General features: G+C 51.1%; 3 protein-coding genes across 3 annotated transcripts; 2 read left to right on the top strand and 1 right to left on the bottom strand.

Moving 5' to 3' along the window:
* Positions 1-3,105: 3,105 nt before the first annotated feature.
* On the top strand, positions 3,106-11,396 carry LOC100902819 (protein trachealess). Its single transcript, XM_029113223.1, has 8 exons — positions 3,106-3,328; positions 7,871-8,176; positions 9,007-9,207; positions 9,419-9,655; positions 9,769-10,085; positions 10,253-10,535; positions 10,660-11,022; positions 11,151-11,396. The coding sequence occupies exons 1-8, from the start codon at positions 3,106-3,108 to the stop codon at positions 11,180-11,182; spliced, it is 1,962 nt and encodes a 653-aa protein (XP_028969056.1). The 3' UTR covers positions 11,183-11,396.
* Positions 11,397-12,276: 880 nt separating this feature from the next.
* On the top strand, positions 12,277-14,719 carry LOC100899538 (aldo-keto reductase family 1 member B1). The gene is made up of 7 exons (XM_003739137.2): positions 12,277-12,358; positions 13,183-13,280; positions 13,379-13,546; positions 13,687-13,881; positions 13,962-14,173; positions 14,296-14,374; positions 14,471-14,719. The coding sequence occupies exons 2-7, from the start codon at positions 13,206-13,208 to the stop codon at positions 14,678-14,680; spliced, it is 939 nt and encodes a 312-aa protein (XP_003739185.1). The 5' UTR covers positions 12,277-12,358; positions 13,183-13,205; the 3' UTR covers positions 14,681-14,719.
* A 1,375-nt stretch (positions 14,720-16,094) lies between these two features.
* LOC100902674 (dorsal-ventral patterning protein tolloid) lies at positions 16,095-18,447 on the bottom strand. The gene is made up of 6 exons (XM_003739156.1): positions 18,276-18,447; positions 17,759-17,974; positions 17,443-17,653; positions 16,900-17,353; positions 16,269-16,758; positions 16,095-16,159 (listed from the first exon to the last, which is right to left on the bottom strand). The coding sequence occupies exons 1-6, from the start codon at positions 18,364-18,366 to the stop codon at positions 16,095-16,097; spliced, it is 1,527 nt and encodes a 508-aa protein (XP_003739204.1). The 5' UTR covers positions 18,367-18,447.
* Positions 18,448-19,549: the final 1,102 nt, after the last annotated feature.

Raw genomic sequence — 19,549 nt, 5'->3', positions numbered from 1 at the left:
GGATATCTAGATTGTGCTGATTCCAGTAGTAGCAGTGGTACTCAAGGGACCTCTAAATTGGAGTCGGTGCGTTGTGGACCATCAGGGATATTGCAATCGTCGTTCATACGCTCCGACCGAAGGACGCTCGTTCGTCCTTTCGGTCGCACGCTAGGTCAATCTGGCGTATGTCGTATTTAACGCAGGCCTCATGACACAGCTCTTCGGCTCGTGGTCGGGTATATCGCGACCGTGGTATAACACGCATGAGGACCCCGAAGGCACTACCTTAGCATGATATCATGAAAAAATGTATAGCCCATACGTCCAGGCGCTTCATGAAGACAAATGAATGAGATGGACGAAGAAGATGAATGAGTGGACAGTGACCGTAATCGACAGTCTCAGGTGCGAACAACGACGTCCGCCCGATCGCAGCAGCTGAGAGATACATCTGCGATGGAAGGGATGAAATTAGAGCGTGAAGCCCTGGCGGGTGTCACCAGGAACGCAGACAGAACGTAGTCCCAGTTCCTGTTTTTTCACTGGTCGTCGTGGATTCGGTTCGTATACAAAGGATGAAATATATTCTTCGCACTCGAGGACTCCTCGACCGTAATTTGGTTTCACCAAAAATGTTTCGGTTCGTCGGTTACTTCGATCCCCCTCGTTCCGAGGTCTCGGATACCGAAATTGAAGCGTGGCTCTCACAGCGCACAGCCATGTGATTTTGAAGCCGGAATTCTCCGATGACGACATTTCGAGTAGATGCAGGCGATTCAGGTGAAGCGACCAGTAATAAAATCTCGCCCTCTACCCCGTGCCCGCTACTCTCGGTCACTCAGCGCAGAATCCCGAGCTTATCACTGACAATGTCTGTCTGTCGGGCCGAGTCCATTGGCTACCCGCCTGCCGGTCAAGCGAACGAGTCGCTCTCTGAGAGTGTCTTTGTCCGTCCGCTACTCCGTCGGTATCATTGGCCACTTATTGTAATTAAGCATAATATCAGTAGAGAGGCTGCTATCTCTTTCGTAGGCGGGCGAGCGGGTGGTCGGTCGGTCGGGCAAGCAAGCAAGCGGTAGCCAGGCAAGTTAGCCACCAGCCTTGAGTATAAGCCGCCCGAGCCCAGTCACCGGGGGAGAGTTTTAGTGTAGGAGTCCCGTAGGAGATTTGCTAAAAGGAGAACCGTGTCGCATTGTTGTCAATGGCCTCTGTTAATTATGGATGCCAGACTCAAGATGCTCGCCGTGTTCCTTCCTTCTTTCTTTCTTCCCGGGCAATCGTTTTATTCTGCAGTTGACCTTATTTAGCGGAAAATTCCACCGGATCGAGGCGATGGATCGTCGTAAAATATACACTGACCATAAACGTCGGTGAAGACTCATGACACTCTATTGGGAGGATTTCCCTCCTCGGAGTCCTCGTATAATAGCTACCGAAGATTCCAGAGCCGACACTTCACAATCATTTTCGAAAGCTCGAGTCCTCATTTTCAGTGAGTTCCGCTACCAACCGGCAGCTCTCGCGATGCAAGCTATCAGTTGGCAACATACGACGAATGTGCAACAGTCCGCCTATGATTTCCCATACATAGCAGGTCAATCTGTGCAGTGAGCTGCTCCCAGATAAAACATGCACTCGATCGGCATATATCACTTTTACTGGTTTGTCTACTCACATATTCAGACTGATTCGAGGCGCAGCCGATCGGTTTGCCATGGGGTGAGGTGGTTGCGCTCTAGGGCTCGGACTCGAAGCCGTCTCTCGCGACAGAAGCTCCCCCGGACTGCAAGCCTTGTAGCGGGCTCATCCCCCGGCGTAAAAACGCTCTCCCGCTGGCAAAGTGTAGAAGTTCAATTGGACCGAGAACCCCAACTTACTCGGGCCAGAGTCTCAGCCTCGACATCCGAGGCTCTATCGAAGACTCGAGGCATCCTCTGTGAGACTCTCGGCGCGGTCGGTCCCGCTTTTGGGGGATAAATAAGTTATTTTCACTTTTATCCAATAACAAAAAAAGAAGTGTGTATGTGTTCTCCTCGGTGTACGAGGCGATAGGCAGCAAGCGGAGCAGCATCAAGCCGCAAGAGATAAATCGCATGGGGGTTAAGCTCCCGGCACCAAAAATATACCTACTTACTTATTGGCAATATTTCAACGCAGCCCAACGGGTAACGACTCAATATCGCTCCGGAGCTTCATTTCTTCCTTTCTCTCATTCGGTCAGAATTGATGTCTGTAGCTTCGCTTCGATGTGTCAAATCTGTTTAGGCACCGCACGGTACAGGTGTAACTCTGGAGAGTGGTGGTGGTCGCTGCGACCACCACTCACTCGGAGGACGGGAACGCGTAAATATTCGTTGCGTCTAATTCAATCAATGTTTTGGAGTTTGTCAAACGTCGGCGGTCGGAAGGTAAAGATTGGAAGTTATGATCGCAATACATGGCGTGTTTTCCTTTTGGAGCAGCAAACCAGCTCTGAATGAGGCTCGCGAGTCGGAGAGGTAGTTCAAGTGGCAGCAGTGAATTCGCGTAGAAGGCGAGCGGACTTCAACATAAAATGAGAAGCTACTTTGAGAAATTCAATTAGAAAAGCTCACCGGAGGGATCTAAGTGTTTTATTGAGGTAACAACATTCGCAGCGGCGTTCGTAGCGTCATGTACTCGACGCGGTGAGCTTCGCTCGCTCGCTCGTGTGGTAACCGACTGGCCGGCTTGCTTTTACTCGCGTACCAAAGTGCTCGGCTCCATTCTGCATGGCGGAGTAAGCCGCCATCGCCACGCCCGTCGACTAACTGGTGGAAGCGAGTGAACGTGCTGCGTATCGTTCGAGTACTTCGTTCCGCTAATCGGCTTGCGTCGGTTAGGGGCGACCCAGGTGGATATCTCAGGGAAGGAACGCAATTCTTGCGCCAGCGCACAGCACAGCGTGACTTAGATCGTTCGAATCTGAGATATTCTCATTCTCTCCCGAATCTGAATGATGTCCAGCATGACTGTGGACTCTGAGCGGCCGATTTTACACCAATCGCGGACAGACAAAATATTAGAGCTCACGGAGCAGCTCGTAGAATGATCCGTGAATAATTCACCAACAACATACGCATCTTTCATTACAGCATCCTGGAGATGCGCAAGGAGAAAAGCCGAGATGCGGCGAGGTCGCGGAGAGGGAAAGAAAACTTCGAATTTTACGAGCTGGCCAAACTGCTGCCGCTTCCCGCGGCAATCACCAGTCAGCTCGATAAGGCCTCGATTATTCGTCTCACCATCTCGTACCTTAAGCTGCGCGACTTCTCGCACAACTCTGACCTGCCGTGGATTCCTCCGCACGAAAAGCACCTCCTCAAGGGTAAGCTTCCACGCAGACTTTTCTTGCTCTTCTCGTTCAGCCTATCTCACAGCCTCTCGATTCGAGACTCGGATCACAGCGACGAGCCCCGACTTCGGATCCGGGGACACAGATAGACAATCTGACGGACGGACGGACGGACAGACCGACTGACAATGCGAACATCCGATTGAGGCCTGAGGACTCTTCTCGAGAACTAAAGAAAAACAAAGGGTGTTTCTGCTCCCCCACAAACACTCTTCAGATCGCTTTCTGTGATGCCAGCTCCGCTCGAGTCGCCGCCACCCCCTCGCTGACACTCGTCGCTTCATTTCCCTATCCGGAGGGAACGTGTGTCGGGGATTTGGCTCGGAGCGAATCTTTCCCTAAAATTTGACTGCAGATTTCCACCTTCGCAATCCTAATTCAGAATTCAGTAAAGCCCCTCGTAGCAGCTCATTGCGCTTTCGGCAAGCTCCATTGACTTATTGCCTTCAGCGGCTTTCGCACCACTTCTCGACCGATAGGAACACATATAGATCATCATCCGATCGTTTCTCCTGCTCGGAATCATTGAGGTGTCTCATAAAGGGCTCGAGAGTCACGGAAATAAGTGCCATGGCCCATCATCTGCCTCACAGAGAGCATTTGTGTCAACACAATCCCGCTCGGATGATCCCTCATATGTTTCGAGACGCAAGTCGCGGCTTGGGACCGCGGTTCTTGGCTTCGTTTCGGGGTTCTCGGACATGAGTTCTCCGACTCGGACGGCTTCCCTGATTCCGACGGATCCCCGAGGAAATCGGCAGGTTTCTCTCAGAGAGGTGATCGCGGTATTGCAGCACGCCCCCGCAGTAAAGTCATTACCCTACGCAAACTAGTGTTTACATCCAATACGCAATCGTGCATTACGACTGACGGCTCATTGGATTTGCACATTAACATTAGAGGAACGGACACTCATGAGCCATTTCGTACTCCCACTCACAAACGCCAAGCGAGCTGTAAATCTATCGGTAGCCAAGGAGCTGACCAGCAGATGGCGACCATGCGCCTCTCAGCATATCGATTGCAATCTTGTTTATCACCTCCATGCACCTCGCACGTTACTTTCGGATAATCGCATCATGCTCAATTGCCCCTACCCCCTACCCGTTGAGATTGGACCTCGAAGAATCTTTCGGATGGCATGCCAAACAAGAAAACCAGTTCCGGATGGTTCACCGATTTAGTGACCAGAACCTGGATGAGCTCCCACTACTGCAGCGCAGAATTCATTTCGCTCACTTTCGATCGTAGCGATCGGCGGCTGTGGGTCGACGAGTAGGCGTCAAGCCACCGACCACCCGACGACCTCCGCCAACACACCTAGCTACCCACTCTAAATTGGTCTTCGTGGAAGTCCTGCCCGCCCTATACTCGATTCCTGGAAACAATAACCGTCCACTCGAATCTTCGCGACGTTGTTCCGGAGAGGATTACTCGGCCAAAAGAAGAATGAACGGAGTAGGAGTTAGTATCCCCCTCCCTGCATGTACTCATTGTGCTGCTGCCGCCACCACCGCCGCTCTTCCCTTTGCCTAAGCTAAGTGAATCCGGCCATCGCCTTCTCCGATCAGTTAACCGTCCTCAACTTATCCGGATCATCTCTATCATTGTTGAAAGATGCTGTGATATTCCCCTCCCTTCCCGGAGATGTGGGACTCGGGCGGGTTCGAGGAGAGTACGGCACGGAGTGATTTTTGGAGGACGAACCGGTACTCGAGGCGGAGTGCAAACTCAAGCCGAAGCTGGAATCATCGTGTGGGTCATAGGGGTCGCCGGTTAATTACAAATAAACACAGCGCTTACGTGATGTTTCTATGGTGACCCAGGGCGGGGCCTTAGAGTGGCTTTCGATATTTCAGCTGAAATTGCCATATTTTCATGCCCTGACTTGAATGGTTCTGCGCAGAGACCTCCAAGAGCCACCGGCGAGCTTCGCGCGTGTTTTCCATCGGCTGGCGACTCGTGGACCTTTGACAACGTTTGCGGTCACTCGACGGACATTATCAGCACGATCGCTACGGCGCGAAGTAGGTAGAAGCTCCGGTGTTGTTCAGCGCCAAGAACGCATCCGAATCATTTGTGCCGTTCCCATATCTGGCTACACATGTCCATTAATTGTGTCGACGACGCTGACTGGCTGTCCAGCCGGCTGGTCGGCAAAGCCAGGCGAGCGAGCCAGCGAACAAAAATTTCTATATCAGAGAAACCGCAGCACTCTGCTTGATTGTGATGCCATTTATCGCTGAACCAACAAAAAAGATCGCCTCGTGCAGCCAACAGATTTGCCCCATTTGACCGCATGAGCTATGAATTCGCGACGCGTACTCGTCTACCTCCGACCCGGCCGATTCCCTGATAATCCTCTTCGTTTAAAGTTCAGAGACATTCTATTCCACACGAACAGCGTACATCGTCCAGAGCTTGAAGCACCATCCAACCCGCTGGAATATTCAGGAAACAGCCGTGGGAGCACCCATGGCCACGAGAGAGGCCGAGGTGTCGTGGACACCGTTTAGCGGTATCAAATTTAGTATCTAGGGAGGAGGGGCAGGTGGTGCGCACTCTTAATAGGGCCAACCCATGGATTTGCAATCATTTCATAATAAGGGTGCTTGTCGGACGACTTAAGACCGCTCTCGCGTAGCGTAGCCTCGGTGCTCGGCTTCGAATGGCGAGCGGCACGCTAGCTTGTTTAAAATGCTTTCGGATTGGCGCAAATTATTGTCCAGTCTGGCGCGCCTTCAGATGACGCAGGATGCACTGATCCCGAGAGGGAAATAGCTCTCTATCTGATTGCTAGCTTTTCTCCGAGACCTGAAATCTCAAAAATACTCGAGGCTCCATCGGAGAGCTCGAGGGTTGAGGAAGAAAAGTGGAACGAACGGTAACCTACAACGTTCCTATGGCCCTCCTGCGGAAACTCTATCCCGACTCGGCCTACCGCGCTGGCTTGGACAGAGACCAGTGCCTGTCCACTGAGAGTTTTTGTCTAAACTAACAAACATCCACCCTGCCTAACCACTGGCTCGTGAAGACGACGGCTCCTTGTCAGCGCATTCTTTCCTCTCCTCGCTCATCGGAGCACCGTAGTCTTGGGGTTTCGACTGGACGGAGGAGGGAATTCGCCCGCTCGCTCGCTAGCTAGCTAGCTAGCAGGCTATACGTGAGCTGTACGAGGAAGTGCTTTTGCAGCGACGACGACGACGGTAGAGACCGTGGCATCGGTAGCGCCAGTGGTGGTTCATTTCCTCGGTCGGTCTCGTCCTTACCCTCCACTGGTCCACTTTATCAACTACAGTCGACTGCACCTAGCGCGCAAAGCTCATCTATAGGCTGGCCGGCTACTTTTTCTCCAACCAATGTTGATGAGGTCGAGCCTTGATTATCTCACTCGGCATCTGATGCAGCAACACAACATCGACTGTTCTTTGACACGTGTACGCACTACCAACTCGAGAAGAAGACACATTTCCGTTGCAGCCCGTGGCAACTGCGGCACGATGATTTCGTCCTTCGCTCAAACCCATGGCTGTCAAGATGTTGACAAATGAAAATGAAAACAAGCTGCCCAGGAGAAACTCCCTCCATCATGAAAAATGATGGCATCGATAAAAAATTTGGATTTTCGCTCGAGGGGGGCGAAATCCGAGAGTACTGACCCATCATCGACGTAGGACTCCGACCTCGGAAGAGACATCGACGGAGAAAGCGTCCACGTCGCGGCTCGAACTTCTCACTATTCCTCGATCTGAAGCTGGAGCTGTCGCGAAGGGCACATTCGATCTGTGTCGGAGAATGAAGTTATAGCTCGACGACATTTCCTCCAGCGGGTATTGGTCACCTCCGGCAATGCAATCAGACAGTCTCCGGCCTCCGATCTGCGGAACGCGCTCATCACAACACCTGCCCTGTGTGGTGCAAGGAGCGAGCGAGCGTCTTTTTAGGCGTTTCCCTCGGGATAGTTATCGAAAATAATCCACAGCCAACCACAGCCAGCACAGTCGCTTCCATAGGCTTTGCGTTGAAGAGGCCTCAGGCGTGAGTATCCTTGTCCTCCTGAGAGCGAAAACCTCCTTTGACCGAGCGAGCGACCATTCGACCGCTTGTCTCAAGAGACCAGTGGCTTCTGAGCAGTGCGTGAGCTTTTTGATGGCTGACATCTTGCTCGGCGCACTTCTACTTCTCTTTTTTTACTGTTGCTCTGCATTGCTTGGCCACTTGACCGGACTTGGTCTGAGCCGGCTGTAAATTGAGCAAGTCAAGCGTCTGACCACTTCAGAATAGAGTTCGCTCTAGCACCGATACGGGCTGGCTCCGGCAGTGTCTACAAGAACAACAATGACATTGAAATCTCGACCTAGGAGAGTCTGGAGAGGCTAACGGAGCAGCAAACAGAGGGGGCTCGAAATCCCCTCAGACTCCAAGAATCCATTGAGAAATCTACTTCTCGACGATTATTCCATTGAACGCTCGCGGGACGATTCGTCTGGTATTGAAGGTTTTATTCTCTTGCAGCAAGTCCCCTACGTCCGTCGCGATCGGTCGCCACCGAAATGTTCGAACAGCATCAGGGAACGCATATACTCCAGTCCTTGGACGGCTTCGCGTTCGTGCTCGCTTCAGACGGACGATTTCTCTACATTTCCGAAACTGTTTCCATCTACCTTGGACTTTCGCAAGTTGAAATGACCGGATCGAGCATTTTCGACTACATTCATCAGCAAGATCATTCGGAAATCAGCGAACAATTGGGACTCGCCGCCACACATTCGCCTCCGGGGAGCGCCGCGAACTCCGACGACGGATCCTGCGACCGACCCGGTGAGTTCCTCTCCGGAATTCCAGATCTGCGGATCTCAATCGGATTCGATTCTTTCCGAATAATATCTTCCTGGAATTTCCGAAATTTTCCTGATGCTTGCTCATGTACTCGGGATCGGAAGCGAGAAGAAGTCGCTTCGCTGGGACGCAGGTCCGTCTCGGCAATTTATGCATACGCCGATCCCTTTCCTTCTGCTTGCCTCGGCTCCTCCCATTTATCTCCGGGCGAACCCTCTCCCACGGCGGGAAGCCTCTAGCCCTTAAATTTCCCGCAATACGATTTTCCGCGGGAGACTGCCGACTACTTCCTAGAATTGAGTTCCGGATTCGGAGAAAACTTTTCCATCTTCTCCTCTCTTAGAATCGAATTCTGCTGTTCACTGGAGGATACCGATAGACTGGGCGACTCCATAGAGAATAGGATCAAGGCGGGATGCTTCAAGATCTCCTGGTCAATTAGAATGAATTTCTGTCGTCAGACTCCGTATTCCCTTAGAGCTAGAACCGGGAGTGTCGCAGCTGATTCGAGAAAGAATGCGCTCCTGATCATTGAGGTGCTTCACACGCTCTTTCCCTCTGCTCCGAATGTGAAATACTGTGAACGGGTCGATTCCATAAGAACTTGTTCGCCGCGCCTCATTTGACCATTCCATCATTACCGAAGGGGATCGATTGCGTCTCGTCTTCCATAGAATCGATTCCCGAGCGGCGCCGGTTACGACGCTTGCATCGCTCTGAAGCCAGAAGCCGGCGGAGTCATGCGTCACGTTCAGACACGCCGAACTCAGACGTTGGTCGGCAGCCAACTCATTCACCCTCTCGATTTTCAGCGGCGACTATGCACGCGGGCGCACACACAGCTTATCAAGGTCTCGACAGATCTTTCTGTATTCGAATGAAATCGACACTCACTAAGAGAGGCTGCCATTTCAAGTCTTCTGGCTACAGGGTTGTCTTGGTGTTGTGTCATCTCCGACCACAAACCATTTATACGTCTACCGTCAATGGAGTAAAAACTCAACCCGTTCTGGGTAAGTGCTCGCAATCCCAGCGTCTCACCTCAAATTCAAGTCTCGATTATCCCATAATAATCGAAGGGATATTCCGAACCGTTGACATTATTGGGTATGACTCGCAACGAGTGCGGCATGAACTCACCCCAAGACGAGCTGTCCCATGATCCTCACAGAGAGTCGGTAGTCCTCCCGAAACCCTCCTTAAAACCTCCCGTTCCCTCCTCAGGTCTGGTGAGTTTGGCAGTAGCCCTCCCACCACCCTCGGTGAACGAAGTCCGACTGGGCTGCGATATGTTCGTGACGAGAGTCAATCTTGACTTTCGGGTATCACATTGCGAGCCTAGGGTGCACCAGTTACTCGACTATTCCGCCGACGATCTTACTGGCCGGAGCCTTTACGGGCTTGTACACGCCCAGGATGTACATAAGCTTCGACAGCTACACATGGACATTATGCAAAAAGGTTTGCTCCGAGAGCTTCTGCGGAAAAATATTGCAACGAGCATCCGAGGATAAATATCATCGGGTCATATGGGCTCGAGCACACTCGAATCCATACGGTGACATTCTATTCAGGTCAATCGATGAGCAGCTACTACCGGTTAATGAACAAAAACGGAGGCTACAGCTGGTTGCAAACTTGTGCGACCGTGATCTGTGCCTCGAAACAATCAACCCAAGAAGAGCAGAGCATTATTTGTGTAAACTACGTCATCTCAGCGTCCGAATTCGAATCCGTTGTGATGGATGCTAACCAGGTGCCGGGCTATCGGGAGCCGTCGCCCCTGAAACGGGACTGCACGACGCCCTCTCCACTGCCAAAACCTCTTCCCGATCCTCTACCGCTGAGCACTCTGCCCATCTCGGGAGTTTCCAAACTGGAACCCGTCAAAGTGAGTTATTTAATATTGATGACGGGAAATACAACCGATGTGAATAGTTAGTCTCACACCTTGACTGGCGTCGGCATCGGCCGATGTCGACCGGCCGGCCCGCCTGCCTACCTACCGAGAGAGCTTTGCACGCCCATGAATCACTGACAGGGCAGGAGTTCTTTCAGGACGTTGCTTGTGATCCGGTATCCAGTCCTCTAACCTACGAAGTGCTCGATGACGCTAAATGTCGCAAAAAGTACAACAGCAACACGAGCAGCAAAAGTCGAAAGCGGCCTCCATCGTCTGAATCACCAGACTGCGCGGGCGGTAAGGAGAAGAAAGAAATGGAGCTCTCCAGACCATGGAAGAACGCCGACAGCAATGTCAAAGATCTGGAGGATGCCATGAAAAAACACTTGCCCGTCGACAACAACAAACTGGCTCAGCCGCCCACGATCCAATGGATAGGTGAGGACGCTTTTCTGGCTCTCCTCAGCCTTTCCCCGGACTCGACCGGGTTCCGCTTTCGAGCTTTAGCAGGAGAGAGCCGGGCAGCCGGGACTAGATTGACATCAATAATTAACCCCCTCAGGAACGCCACCGACAGCTGCTCCGTCTACCGCGACTTCTTCTCTGCTCCGACAACTGTACGTTAACCGAGAAACCGTGATTCGCAATTCCAATCAAGCGACGAACGGACGTGCTCCGTACACTCCGTACGGCGATGTGGCTCCTTCGGAAAGCTACCATGGAGGGGACTTCATGCTTCCCTACAATGGCTACGAAGCCTATCCCACAACGGGAAGGGATAACTTGAGCATGATGACACCTGTTCCAACTCTTCCCTCCATGCAAAGGCATCCCTATGAACTGCCACTTCGGCCACAAGTACTGGTGCATCCCAGTCTCGATTATTCACCCATACAAGAGCCACAACTCTATCACCACCTATCAGGTAAGCCAGCCACTGTCCGCGGTCTCTCGCGGAAGAAGAAAATTTGTCAAGGGCTCCTCGGAAATCGACTTTCTCACAATCAGCTGGTTCTACGGCCGAGAATTTAAACGCGATCCTTTCTCCTGCAGGTGGCAATCCCTGGTACCCACAGCCTAATTAAGGCTGACACGAAAGACTTGAATGGCAGTTGCAATAACACGAGTGATTATAATTATTTCTCGTCGTAGATTATTTCCTCCCAAAAGAACACACACACACATATGTGCTGACTCCGATCGAGATCTCGATCAGTCGACGAATAAGTAAACGGTCCCTGAACTGCGCGGAACCAGCGAGAGTCCAGGGCTCACGATCCCGGAATGGCCTCTGTGATGTCATTTATTCTAAGGTCAGCGAACGCGAAAACCGATCTCTTCCGAAGGGCGAAAATCCAGAGGAAGATTTGGAACGCGGACTGGAGACATTATTCAGTTGGAGATTAAATACGCCAATGTAAAAATATGTATATAGCTGTGATAGAATTGTAGGATGGAAAATTGAAAGTGAACGAAGAGAAGGCACGCCTTAGGTGTCCCTTACGCTGAAACTTCACCGAATTTGAAACGCTCATGACGATCCGATGTCCAAAATCGATCCAGTCGTCGATTATCCCAATCGCAGAACTTGATGAGCAGTGTTTCTATCATTGATGATAAAATTATTGCCGTTTGACGCCTATAGTTCGGTCGGTCAGATTTGACCCGGTACGACAGCGAACGAGAATTAATATATAGCTGTATAATGAAGATAATATATGTCAAAAAAAATGTTCAATAAACGTTTTTAACGAGAAGCGTGATTGTCTGGGATAGTTTCTTTCTTCTTCGGAACGAGGCTTGAGATCTGAGTCAGAGGTATCCCTCAGCTTCCTAGCCTTTCACATGAAAAAAACCCACGGCGAGCCGTTCCCGGGCTAGCAATCCTAACGGACTCAGATCTGGGGAGAGGTGAACGGAAATATTCTGCACAAGCGAAAACAGTCCAAAATGCTCTAATCTTACATTCAGTCGATGCCAGATTCCCCTTGAAAAATGGGGTCAGATCAATCGGTTTTCGCGCGCGAACGATCGGGTAAATGCCGGAGCTATGTCTCTGCCTACCTTCGACCGGGTCAGCAGACGATTACCACCGCTTCCGAACAGCAAAACGCGACGCTAGAGGGACGTCATTGTTCTTTGCGACGTCAATCTGGAGAGGGCATCCGTTCAGTGGGTAAAATGCGACCTTCCAAAACGGCAACACGACTGTGAGGGCTCGGTGTTCGAAGGAAGTCTCTCGTCATTTTTGAATTCTCAAGGTAAGCGACTCTCCGTTCCATTTGAAACTACATGGATACGTAGGTAAATCGAAACTATCATACATCGAATAAATGTCTTGGAAACCTCACACGGCTCGAAGATGGGAATCGCCCGAGCATTCTTCTGACGTGCGGAACGGAGTCTCTCTTGGATTCGGAGACAACCCGCCCCTCACGCATTCCAGATATCTCATAGGCTTTCCACGGGGATAGAATTCTGTCAGACAGATGGGGGAATTGAGCGTGAATCATCGACCCTTCCGTGACGTCGGAGATTCGCTCTGACATATAATCTTCGGGAATACTGAACTCATCGTTCCCGTATTAGGAAACAACAATGATTGTAAGAAAGCTCCATAACGCTAGCGGAATGGAGTGGGTTCAGTCAAGGATGGTTGTGCGTCGCGAATAGATGCTTTCATTCGCTACTACGCTAACTCAAAAGCAGCCTCAGAGTCTAGACATACCCTGTCTTGTTTTCGATAGTCGAGCGCGCCGGATGCGCGGATTATAGTTCAATCCTCTATTCGATCCCTATCAATGAGGGCTTAGATCAAATTCAATTTATTCTGGGAACTCAGCCTGATGGACAAAGAAACTTCAATAGGGCTTAGATTGTTCGCTGCGCGATGATTGAACCCTCCCCGCGAGAAGATACATAAATAGACAAACACAGTGGGACCAGCGCAGACTCCTGGTTGTCGATGGGACCATCCTGCACTTCACCTGGTCCATCGGATCAAGGTACGACAGTTCAAATTCATTGAGCTGAACCTTCGAAAATCCTATAATAGCTTGTCGTGGATTTCGTTCGTGACTTCAAGGAGACTCTCCGAGAATCGTGAAGATGCCCATCACGATACCGAAAGTGAAATTGAGCGATGGGAATGAAATTCCTCTCCTAGGTCTCGGCACGTATAAGGTTAGTGTCTGTTGAATGTTTTGAGAGATGGGCGAGCACTGGATCCGGACCAAGGTCAAGCTCCGTGACTTGAAGTTCCTCAATTACTTTCTCCATAGTCGGGGACAGGGGAAGTCTACCGGGCGGTTTGTGACGCCATTGACATCGGTTACCGTCACATCGATTGTGCCCTTGCCTACGAGAACGAGGCTGAAATCGGGAGAGCGATCAAAGACAAGATCGCCGAAGGTGTGGTCAAGAGAGAAGACCTCTTCATAACGAGCAAGGTGAAATGAGCGGCTGCGTATCTGCCGAAAATGCAGCTTTCTGAATCCATTCTTTTCGGCGCTCGCTCTCGCTGGAAAACGCCTGCTAGTACCCGCCGACGTCTCATATCCTCTGTTCAACATGCAATGCCTTCTTCCAGTGTTGGAACACCTACCGATCCGAGGAACTTCGACCCAAAGGCTTGGAGAAAACTCTCACGGATCTTACGTCGATGTATCTGATCCATTGGCCTTTCAGTTGGCAAGAAGGCGGACCGCTCTTCCCCCAGGACGCAGATGGGAATTACCCTTCGACGGACGTAGATTATGTGGACGTCTGGAAGTCCTTGGAAGAGGTGAGGAGCTTTCAGGAGTTCGTGAAGCTTCAATCGATTCTCTGCTGTCGCAATCATTCACCTTCATCTTTTCAATGCAGTACCAAAAGGCTGGAAAAGTGAAAAGCATTGGAGTGTCGAATTTCAATCACGAGCAAATCGAACGCGTGCTCAAGGAGGGGTCCGTGAAACCGGTCGTTAATCAAATCGAGAATCACGCATATCTTCAGCAAGAAAAACTCTGCGCATACTGCGACTCTAAAGGAATCGTGGTGACCGCCTACTGTCCTCTCGCTGGACCCTATAAGCCTTTGTGAGTGGTGCCTCGCGGAAGAACTCTTTAGATAAGGCATCCAGTGGATTTTACGGAAAGCAAGTCATTGAGATGCGGAGAAAATTTTCTTGGTGAATTTGGCTGATCCTCGAAATTTGCAGCGACGCCGATGGTCCCATCCTCATGGAGCATCCGGACGTCAAGAGCATCGCTGTTGCTTGGGGGAAGAGCGTCGCACAGGTATACCACTGCGCCGATTCGAGATCATGATACCTTCTCCTTAATTACTGATAGAGAACTTGGGGGCGAGTCGTGCTCAAATTCCGATCGTTTCAGATTCTTCTGCGATTCTTGGTCCAGCGTAATATTGTTGTAATTCCGAAATCTGTAACCAGGGAGCGTATCCTGAACAACGCACAAATTTTCGACTTCGAGCTTTCACAGGAAGACATGGCGAAACTTCGCGCACTCGACAGAGGGATTCGCATGGTACCCTTCACGCAGATGAAGAACCACAAATATTTCCCTTTCGGCCTTGAATATTGAGTTCGGCAAATAAATATCTTCGAGATGTCAGTGACAGCTCTACTCGATCCTCATTCCATGGCTCCCGGGCGAGTGCAACTGAGGTTGTATCACTACGCCGATTAACGCTGAGAAGCTCCGGGAGACGTATGGAGCACAAATCGGACGCAGACAGGGGACTTCATCGCATGCTTGCGACGATGGCGATGTGGAACGGTATTAGGCCTTGACGAAATTCAAGCGAGATCATCTTCCGAGTCTGGAATTTCAGACAATCAGGAATTTCCAGCCTCTATCAATCCATCCCATCCAATGAACGCCTGGAATCGGAATATCGAGTAAAATTCATCGCCATGTCCTGGACGTATTCATAAGTCGTTGAATCGATAGTCGTCGATTGAATGAAGTCTCTGCTTCTCTGAACGACACGAAGGCATTCGACCGACAAATTTCAGCCAAGCTTCTCATTAGACGAAGAGGGGTTTCGGGGAAAAGTTCCTCTCGACCGAGTCAATATGAGGAAGGGACCGTGCTCGATCAGTCAGAGGGGTCGCGCGATCTACGACGGCCCGACTAAGCTTATGAATCGTGAAGCATCCGGCTCGACCCACTTACAAGAACGTTGTACGGCAGGAGGGAAGGACGACGAGCGGAACGATGACACGTTCGTATTTATTCAAGTTCCTCGAAAAAGCCTCGGAGCGGTCGGCCATGCAAGACGCCACTCGAAAATCCCAGCCTCTATTCACTCTTTTTACGAAACTAACTCGGATACGTGATCTCAACAGGATGCCTCCCACCATTAGCTCCTCCTCGATTGAATGAAAGGTCCTGCAGAATCGGATAATCTCCTGTTCTCTAGGTCAAATCATTGCATGATAAAGTCCTCAAGGGATCGGACTCATCGGAACTTATGCTTTGGGATCCATTGACGAGCGGTGAAGGAGCGACGAAGGATACACACCGTCGGAGGAGAGAAAATCACGCAGCAAACATATGACAGAGACACAGACGACATCAATGGACTGGTGAGACGAGGAAATACAGTTAAGAACTCAATGATTCTAGAATAAGACCAGTTCACCGGCGGATCGGGAGGAAACAGGGACGCCTTCTGCTAGATGTCCCGGGAACGAGGCCAAGGCTCGGGTAGCTAGGGCATTGGTTCCTCCTTCGAGCGACGCTCAAGTCGTCTTCCTCGCTTAGAAACATTCTCATTCTTTGAAATTCCGGTTCGCTTGATCTATACGCTATTTGACAGAAAGTTTGCGGAAGAAGTGCTCCTCAGGCAGGAGAAGTTCTAGTCTAGATGGAATTCTTCGATTCCTGTAGCGTTTCCTTTTTGTATCCGGAGAGTCCTCCGAGGGCTCGACGCAACCCTATGCGCTTCCGCGGACTCGGATTTGATTTCTATCCGTTAGCCTGAAGCAGCTGATCACTGTTCTCTCGTAGCGTCAGTTGATTGAGACGTGTCGGCTGTCGTAGAGTTGTGGCATAGAACTGAAATTAATTTTTTCCCTCAATCCTCTCCACGACCTACCCTAGGGTATCGACATGGATTCTCTTCGCTCGTAAGAGCCCCGAATCGGCGTACTGATGGGGAGCTTACCTTTCCCACCGTTTGCATTGCTCCTTCCGCAGTCAGGGATGCGTTTCATTGTGGGCCGCACGTGGCGCACCTCAAACGAGAATGTGATGGAGCTTCCGTCAAGGCTGCCGACTTTTGACGAAAAGTCCACCAACAGACGGTTGGAGCTCGACTCATAGACGGAGCGGGGGGTTTCGGTGCTCGGTCGGTTAGTGTCGCAAAGTTTAGTGATAATGAAGCGGGGATCAACTTCTGCAGAGTCGTAAATGCGCACGGCCTCGGAACAAAACGTCACCCTTTCGACGCGGAATTCGGTGAACTCGAGCCGGATGATTTCACCTTGCGGAGCCGAAAATCGATATTGGCACGAAGTGTTGCTTGGATACCAAGAGCGGATAGAGTTGAAGGTGCTCGGCTGGGATGAGACAGCTCTCTGGATCACACATTTCCCATCTGCTTGGTTGTGCAACTGGATGGTCTCGCCCTCGCCCGAATCGTAGACGCTGTCAGCCTTCGGGGAAAGAAATTGAAACGAATTTATATTTTGTTCGAGACACGGTTCATCTTGAACGAGGAAGTGAAGTTTCCTCGGATCTCGCAATTCTGCGGAATAAAAACGAACTGCCGAAGCTCCTTTTCCCTTCCGGAATACCTTGAAATGGAACCCTGTGTTCAGAAGTGGTCCCGCTGCTGAGGTGACGAAACTGACGAGCATTTCGGAGCTCGAGCCGACAATGTTGGACTTGAGTCGGCCCCTTCCGCAGAGACTCGTAATGACCGGATGCTTTTCAGAGGGTCCGTCGTAAATGCGTACGTAATCGAAGGGACATTCTTCCGAATCTTTCGAAATTGGCCGAGGAAAACACATGAGTAAATTGTCGCAACGCAGACCGTCGACGTCGAAGAAAGTCAGATCCAAACCCACGAGGCTTTGTCGCACGCTAATGCGGTACTTGCAGGCCAAGCCTCGGGGGTAGATCCCCGGATAGGCTGGACTTTGTACAAAGCAACGTCCCGGCGAGCAGTCTTTGAATAGACGATGGCAGTACGTGTTCGCGACGGGTTGACCCCGTCGGTGAGGGTACAGGGTCGAGTATTGACCGTATCTGGAAGGAAGGAAGGTGTTCCCACTCGACGAATAAATCACTCGATTGTCGATATAAATCGAGCGTCCATGTCTAGGAAGATATCGAACCTTGAGGCAACCTCCTGCTGCTGCTTCACTGTAGCTTCGAACTGAAGATAGGTATCGACTTCGTAGGCGTCGACGTGGAAGACTACCTTGACGTAAGGTGTCTCCGAGATGAAAGTCTTCGGCGAATCGATCTCGCCACAGTAGAAGCCCGGAGAATCCCGGTTGGAGATATTCGTTTCCTTCGCGTAGCCATCCACGATCTGCATGTAGCCTGAAGGTGGAGACGGGAACACGATTGGAGTCGAGGAGAAATTACTCAAGCCCGGAGTGTCCATCGAACGGGTTTTGGGATTCGCGGATACGCTAGGCAGCTTACCTCCTTGACAGGATTCACGGTTGTCAGTGGGAACCCCGATGCGCATGCGAGTAAATCTCACGAAAACTACCCAGTCGTCCCTGGCTGGTCGGACCCGAATCCTAAAGACGCAATGAAGAGGCTTCCCACGGTTTCTCGGACTGAGGGCGGGCATTTCCACGCTCTGGTAAATGTCCACAGTCCGCGAACATTTTTCCGCCGAGTACTCGGTTTCATCTGAAAAGTGGAGCGAATATCCCGTTGGCAACTTGAATCGGCGCCTCGCTAGTTCCTCCCCCATGCCCGGCGAGTCTTGCTGAAGCCGAAACCGCGATGTCACAGCTCCGGGAGTTCGGAGTGCGCTAGCGCGAGACAAGGTTTTCCCGGTGCGGTGGAGAGTCCACGCTCAACCGGCGATATCGAACACGGTAAGCGACAAGTCACACCGCCACGCATCCGCGTCTATCCGGATAGTTCCGTAGGGATTCGAAGCCCATCAGCTGCTGCGCATTCGATCGGAAGATGTAGAAGCGCTCACCGTTTTTAGCCTCGAGGTCGTGCTGTTGCCATTCACGCCCGGATGACGCTCCAAGGGCCACTAGGAGTATGGCTACGTATGAGATCCACATTTTGAACTTGACTGCAGGCGAGCGATAAGCGTCTAAGAAGCGTAGAAGTTTTTCGATGTCAGTCCGCCAACTCCATGTCCAATTCAAGGAGTTTACGAGCTTCCATCCCGACGCCAGGAGCTCCCCAGTGGAGAGGGTGGTCCGCAGGTGAGGGTAGTCCTTGCAACACAAACCCCTCTTCCTCCCAATCTCCTTGAGCTCAATCCAACCCTTCTCCGACAGACTTCAATCGGGTTCTATGACGTCCACGAGGACTTATTCCAAGACTGTCGACGCGTCTTGCTGGAGGCTCAGCCGAACCTTTCCCGCTCGGGAATCCGAGGTCTCGGTCTCGACTTGGATTCTGGGCCACACGGTCGTATCAAAATGGCGGATGGAGGACTCCGTGTAGGGAGACCAGAGTGCGGAGGCGAGCGCGCGATTCAAAGTCCAGAGAAAACGACTCGGAAGATCAGAGCTCCCGGATGGATCAGCTCCATGCCTGTGCATCGAATTACTCAATGCCCAATACGACTCAAAAATCGCATTGGATATTCGAGGCGAATAGAGACCGACTGGTTCGAGAGGATCTCAAGATTCTTAACTGCCCCCCCCCCCGAGTACGATTCTGATTGAGATGGAGAATGTTGATTTACAGACGATGAATGACACTCTACGCTTCTGTAGGTCAATCGATCCATCTGTAAGAGGCCTTGATGAACATCTATGTTTGAATGATTCCCCGTATTGCCTCGTTTCAGTGCTCAGGGGTATATTCACCGGATAAGCCGTATACTTCACTTCCGTTCCCCTTTTCCTCCGGCCCGACCGGTGTTGCTGCTTCCATTCGTTCCCGACATTCTGTGAAGGCGAGATGATGCGATCAAGTGAATCTTTCATCGGTGCCCTCCATGCCTGTCTTCTCACAGCCTTATCCCGATCCGAGGATTGACGGAACAATGAGAATGACTGCTGAGCTCATTGCTGTTTTCTGACCTCTCAACAACTCTCGCTTATTGTGCACGTATCATTTGGCGAAACTTTATTCGGAGCTCGTACGGATGAGCTTTCCTTTGTGTCAAGGGCGGTCATCATAGGACTAGAGACTCACGACTCTCGGTACCTCACACAATATATTACAAAACAAAGTTCCATTTGGGTTCTGCTCACTCATATATATTAGGAGTAAATGAATGCTCCGGCT

This window comes from Galendromus occidentalis, unplaced genomic scaffold, assembly GCF_000255335.2.
Source record: "Galendromus occidentalis unplaced genomic scaffold, Mocc_1.1 scf7180000076421, whole genome shotgun sequence".
Lineage (NCBI taxonomy): Eukaryota > Metazoa > Arthropoda > Arachnida > Mesostigmata > Phytoseiidae > Galendromus > Galendromus occidentalis.
This window is presented reverse-complemented; position numbering and strand designations above follow the sequence as displayed.

Coding starts and splice junctions, on each gene's coding strand:
- LOC100902819 (XM_029113223.1), top strand. CDS start 3,106: ATGCGCAAGGAGAAAAGCCGAGATGCGGCGAGGTCGCGGAGAGGGAAA. Junction 8,177..9,006: donor CGGATCCTGCGACCGACCCG/GTGAGTTCCTCT, acceptor CTCGATTTTCAG/CGGCGACTATGCACGCGGGC. Junction 9,208..9,418: donor AAAAACTCAACCCGTTCTGG/GTAAGTGCTCGC, acceptor TTCCCTCCTCAG/GTCTGGTGAGTTTGGCAGTA.
- LOC100902674 (XM_003739156.1), bottom strand. CDS start 18,366: ATGTGGATCTCATACGTAGCCATACTCCTAGTGGCCCTTGGAGCGTCA. Junction 17,654..17,758: donor CCGTGAATCCTGTCAAGGAG/GTAAGCTGCCTA, acceptor CTCCACCTTCAG/GCTACATGCAGATCGTGGAT. Junction 16,759..16,899: donor ACACAGGGTTCCATTTCAAG/GTATTCCGGAAG, acceptor CTTTCCCCGAAG/GCTGACAGCGTCTACGATTC.
- LOC100899538 (XM_003739137.2), top strand. CDS start 13,206: ATGCCCATCACGATACCGAAAGTGAAATTGAGCGATGGGAATGAAATT. Junction 13,882..13,961: donor TCTGGAAGTCCTTGGAAGAG/GTGAGGAGCTTT, acceptor TTTTCAATGCAG/TACCAAAAGGCTGGAAAAGT. Junction 14,375..14,470: donor GGGGGAAGAGCGTCGCACAG/GTATACCACTGC, acceptor CGATCGTTTCAG/ATTCTTCTGCGATTCTTGGT.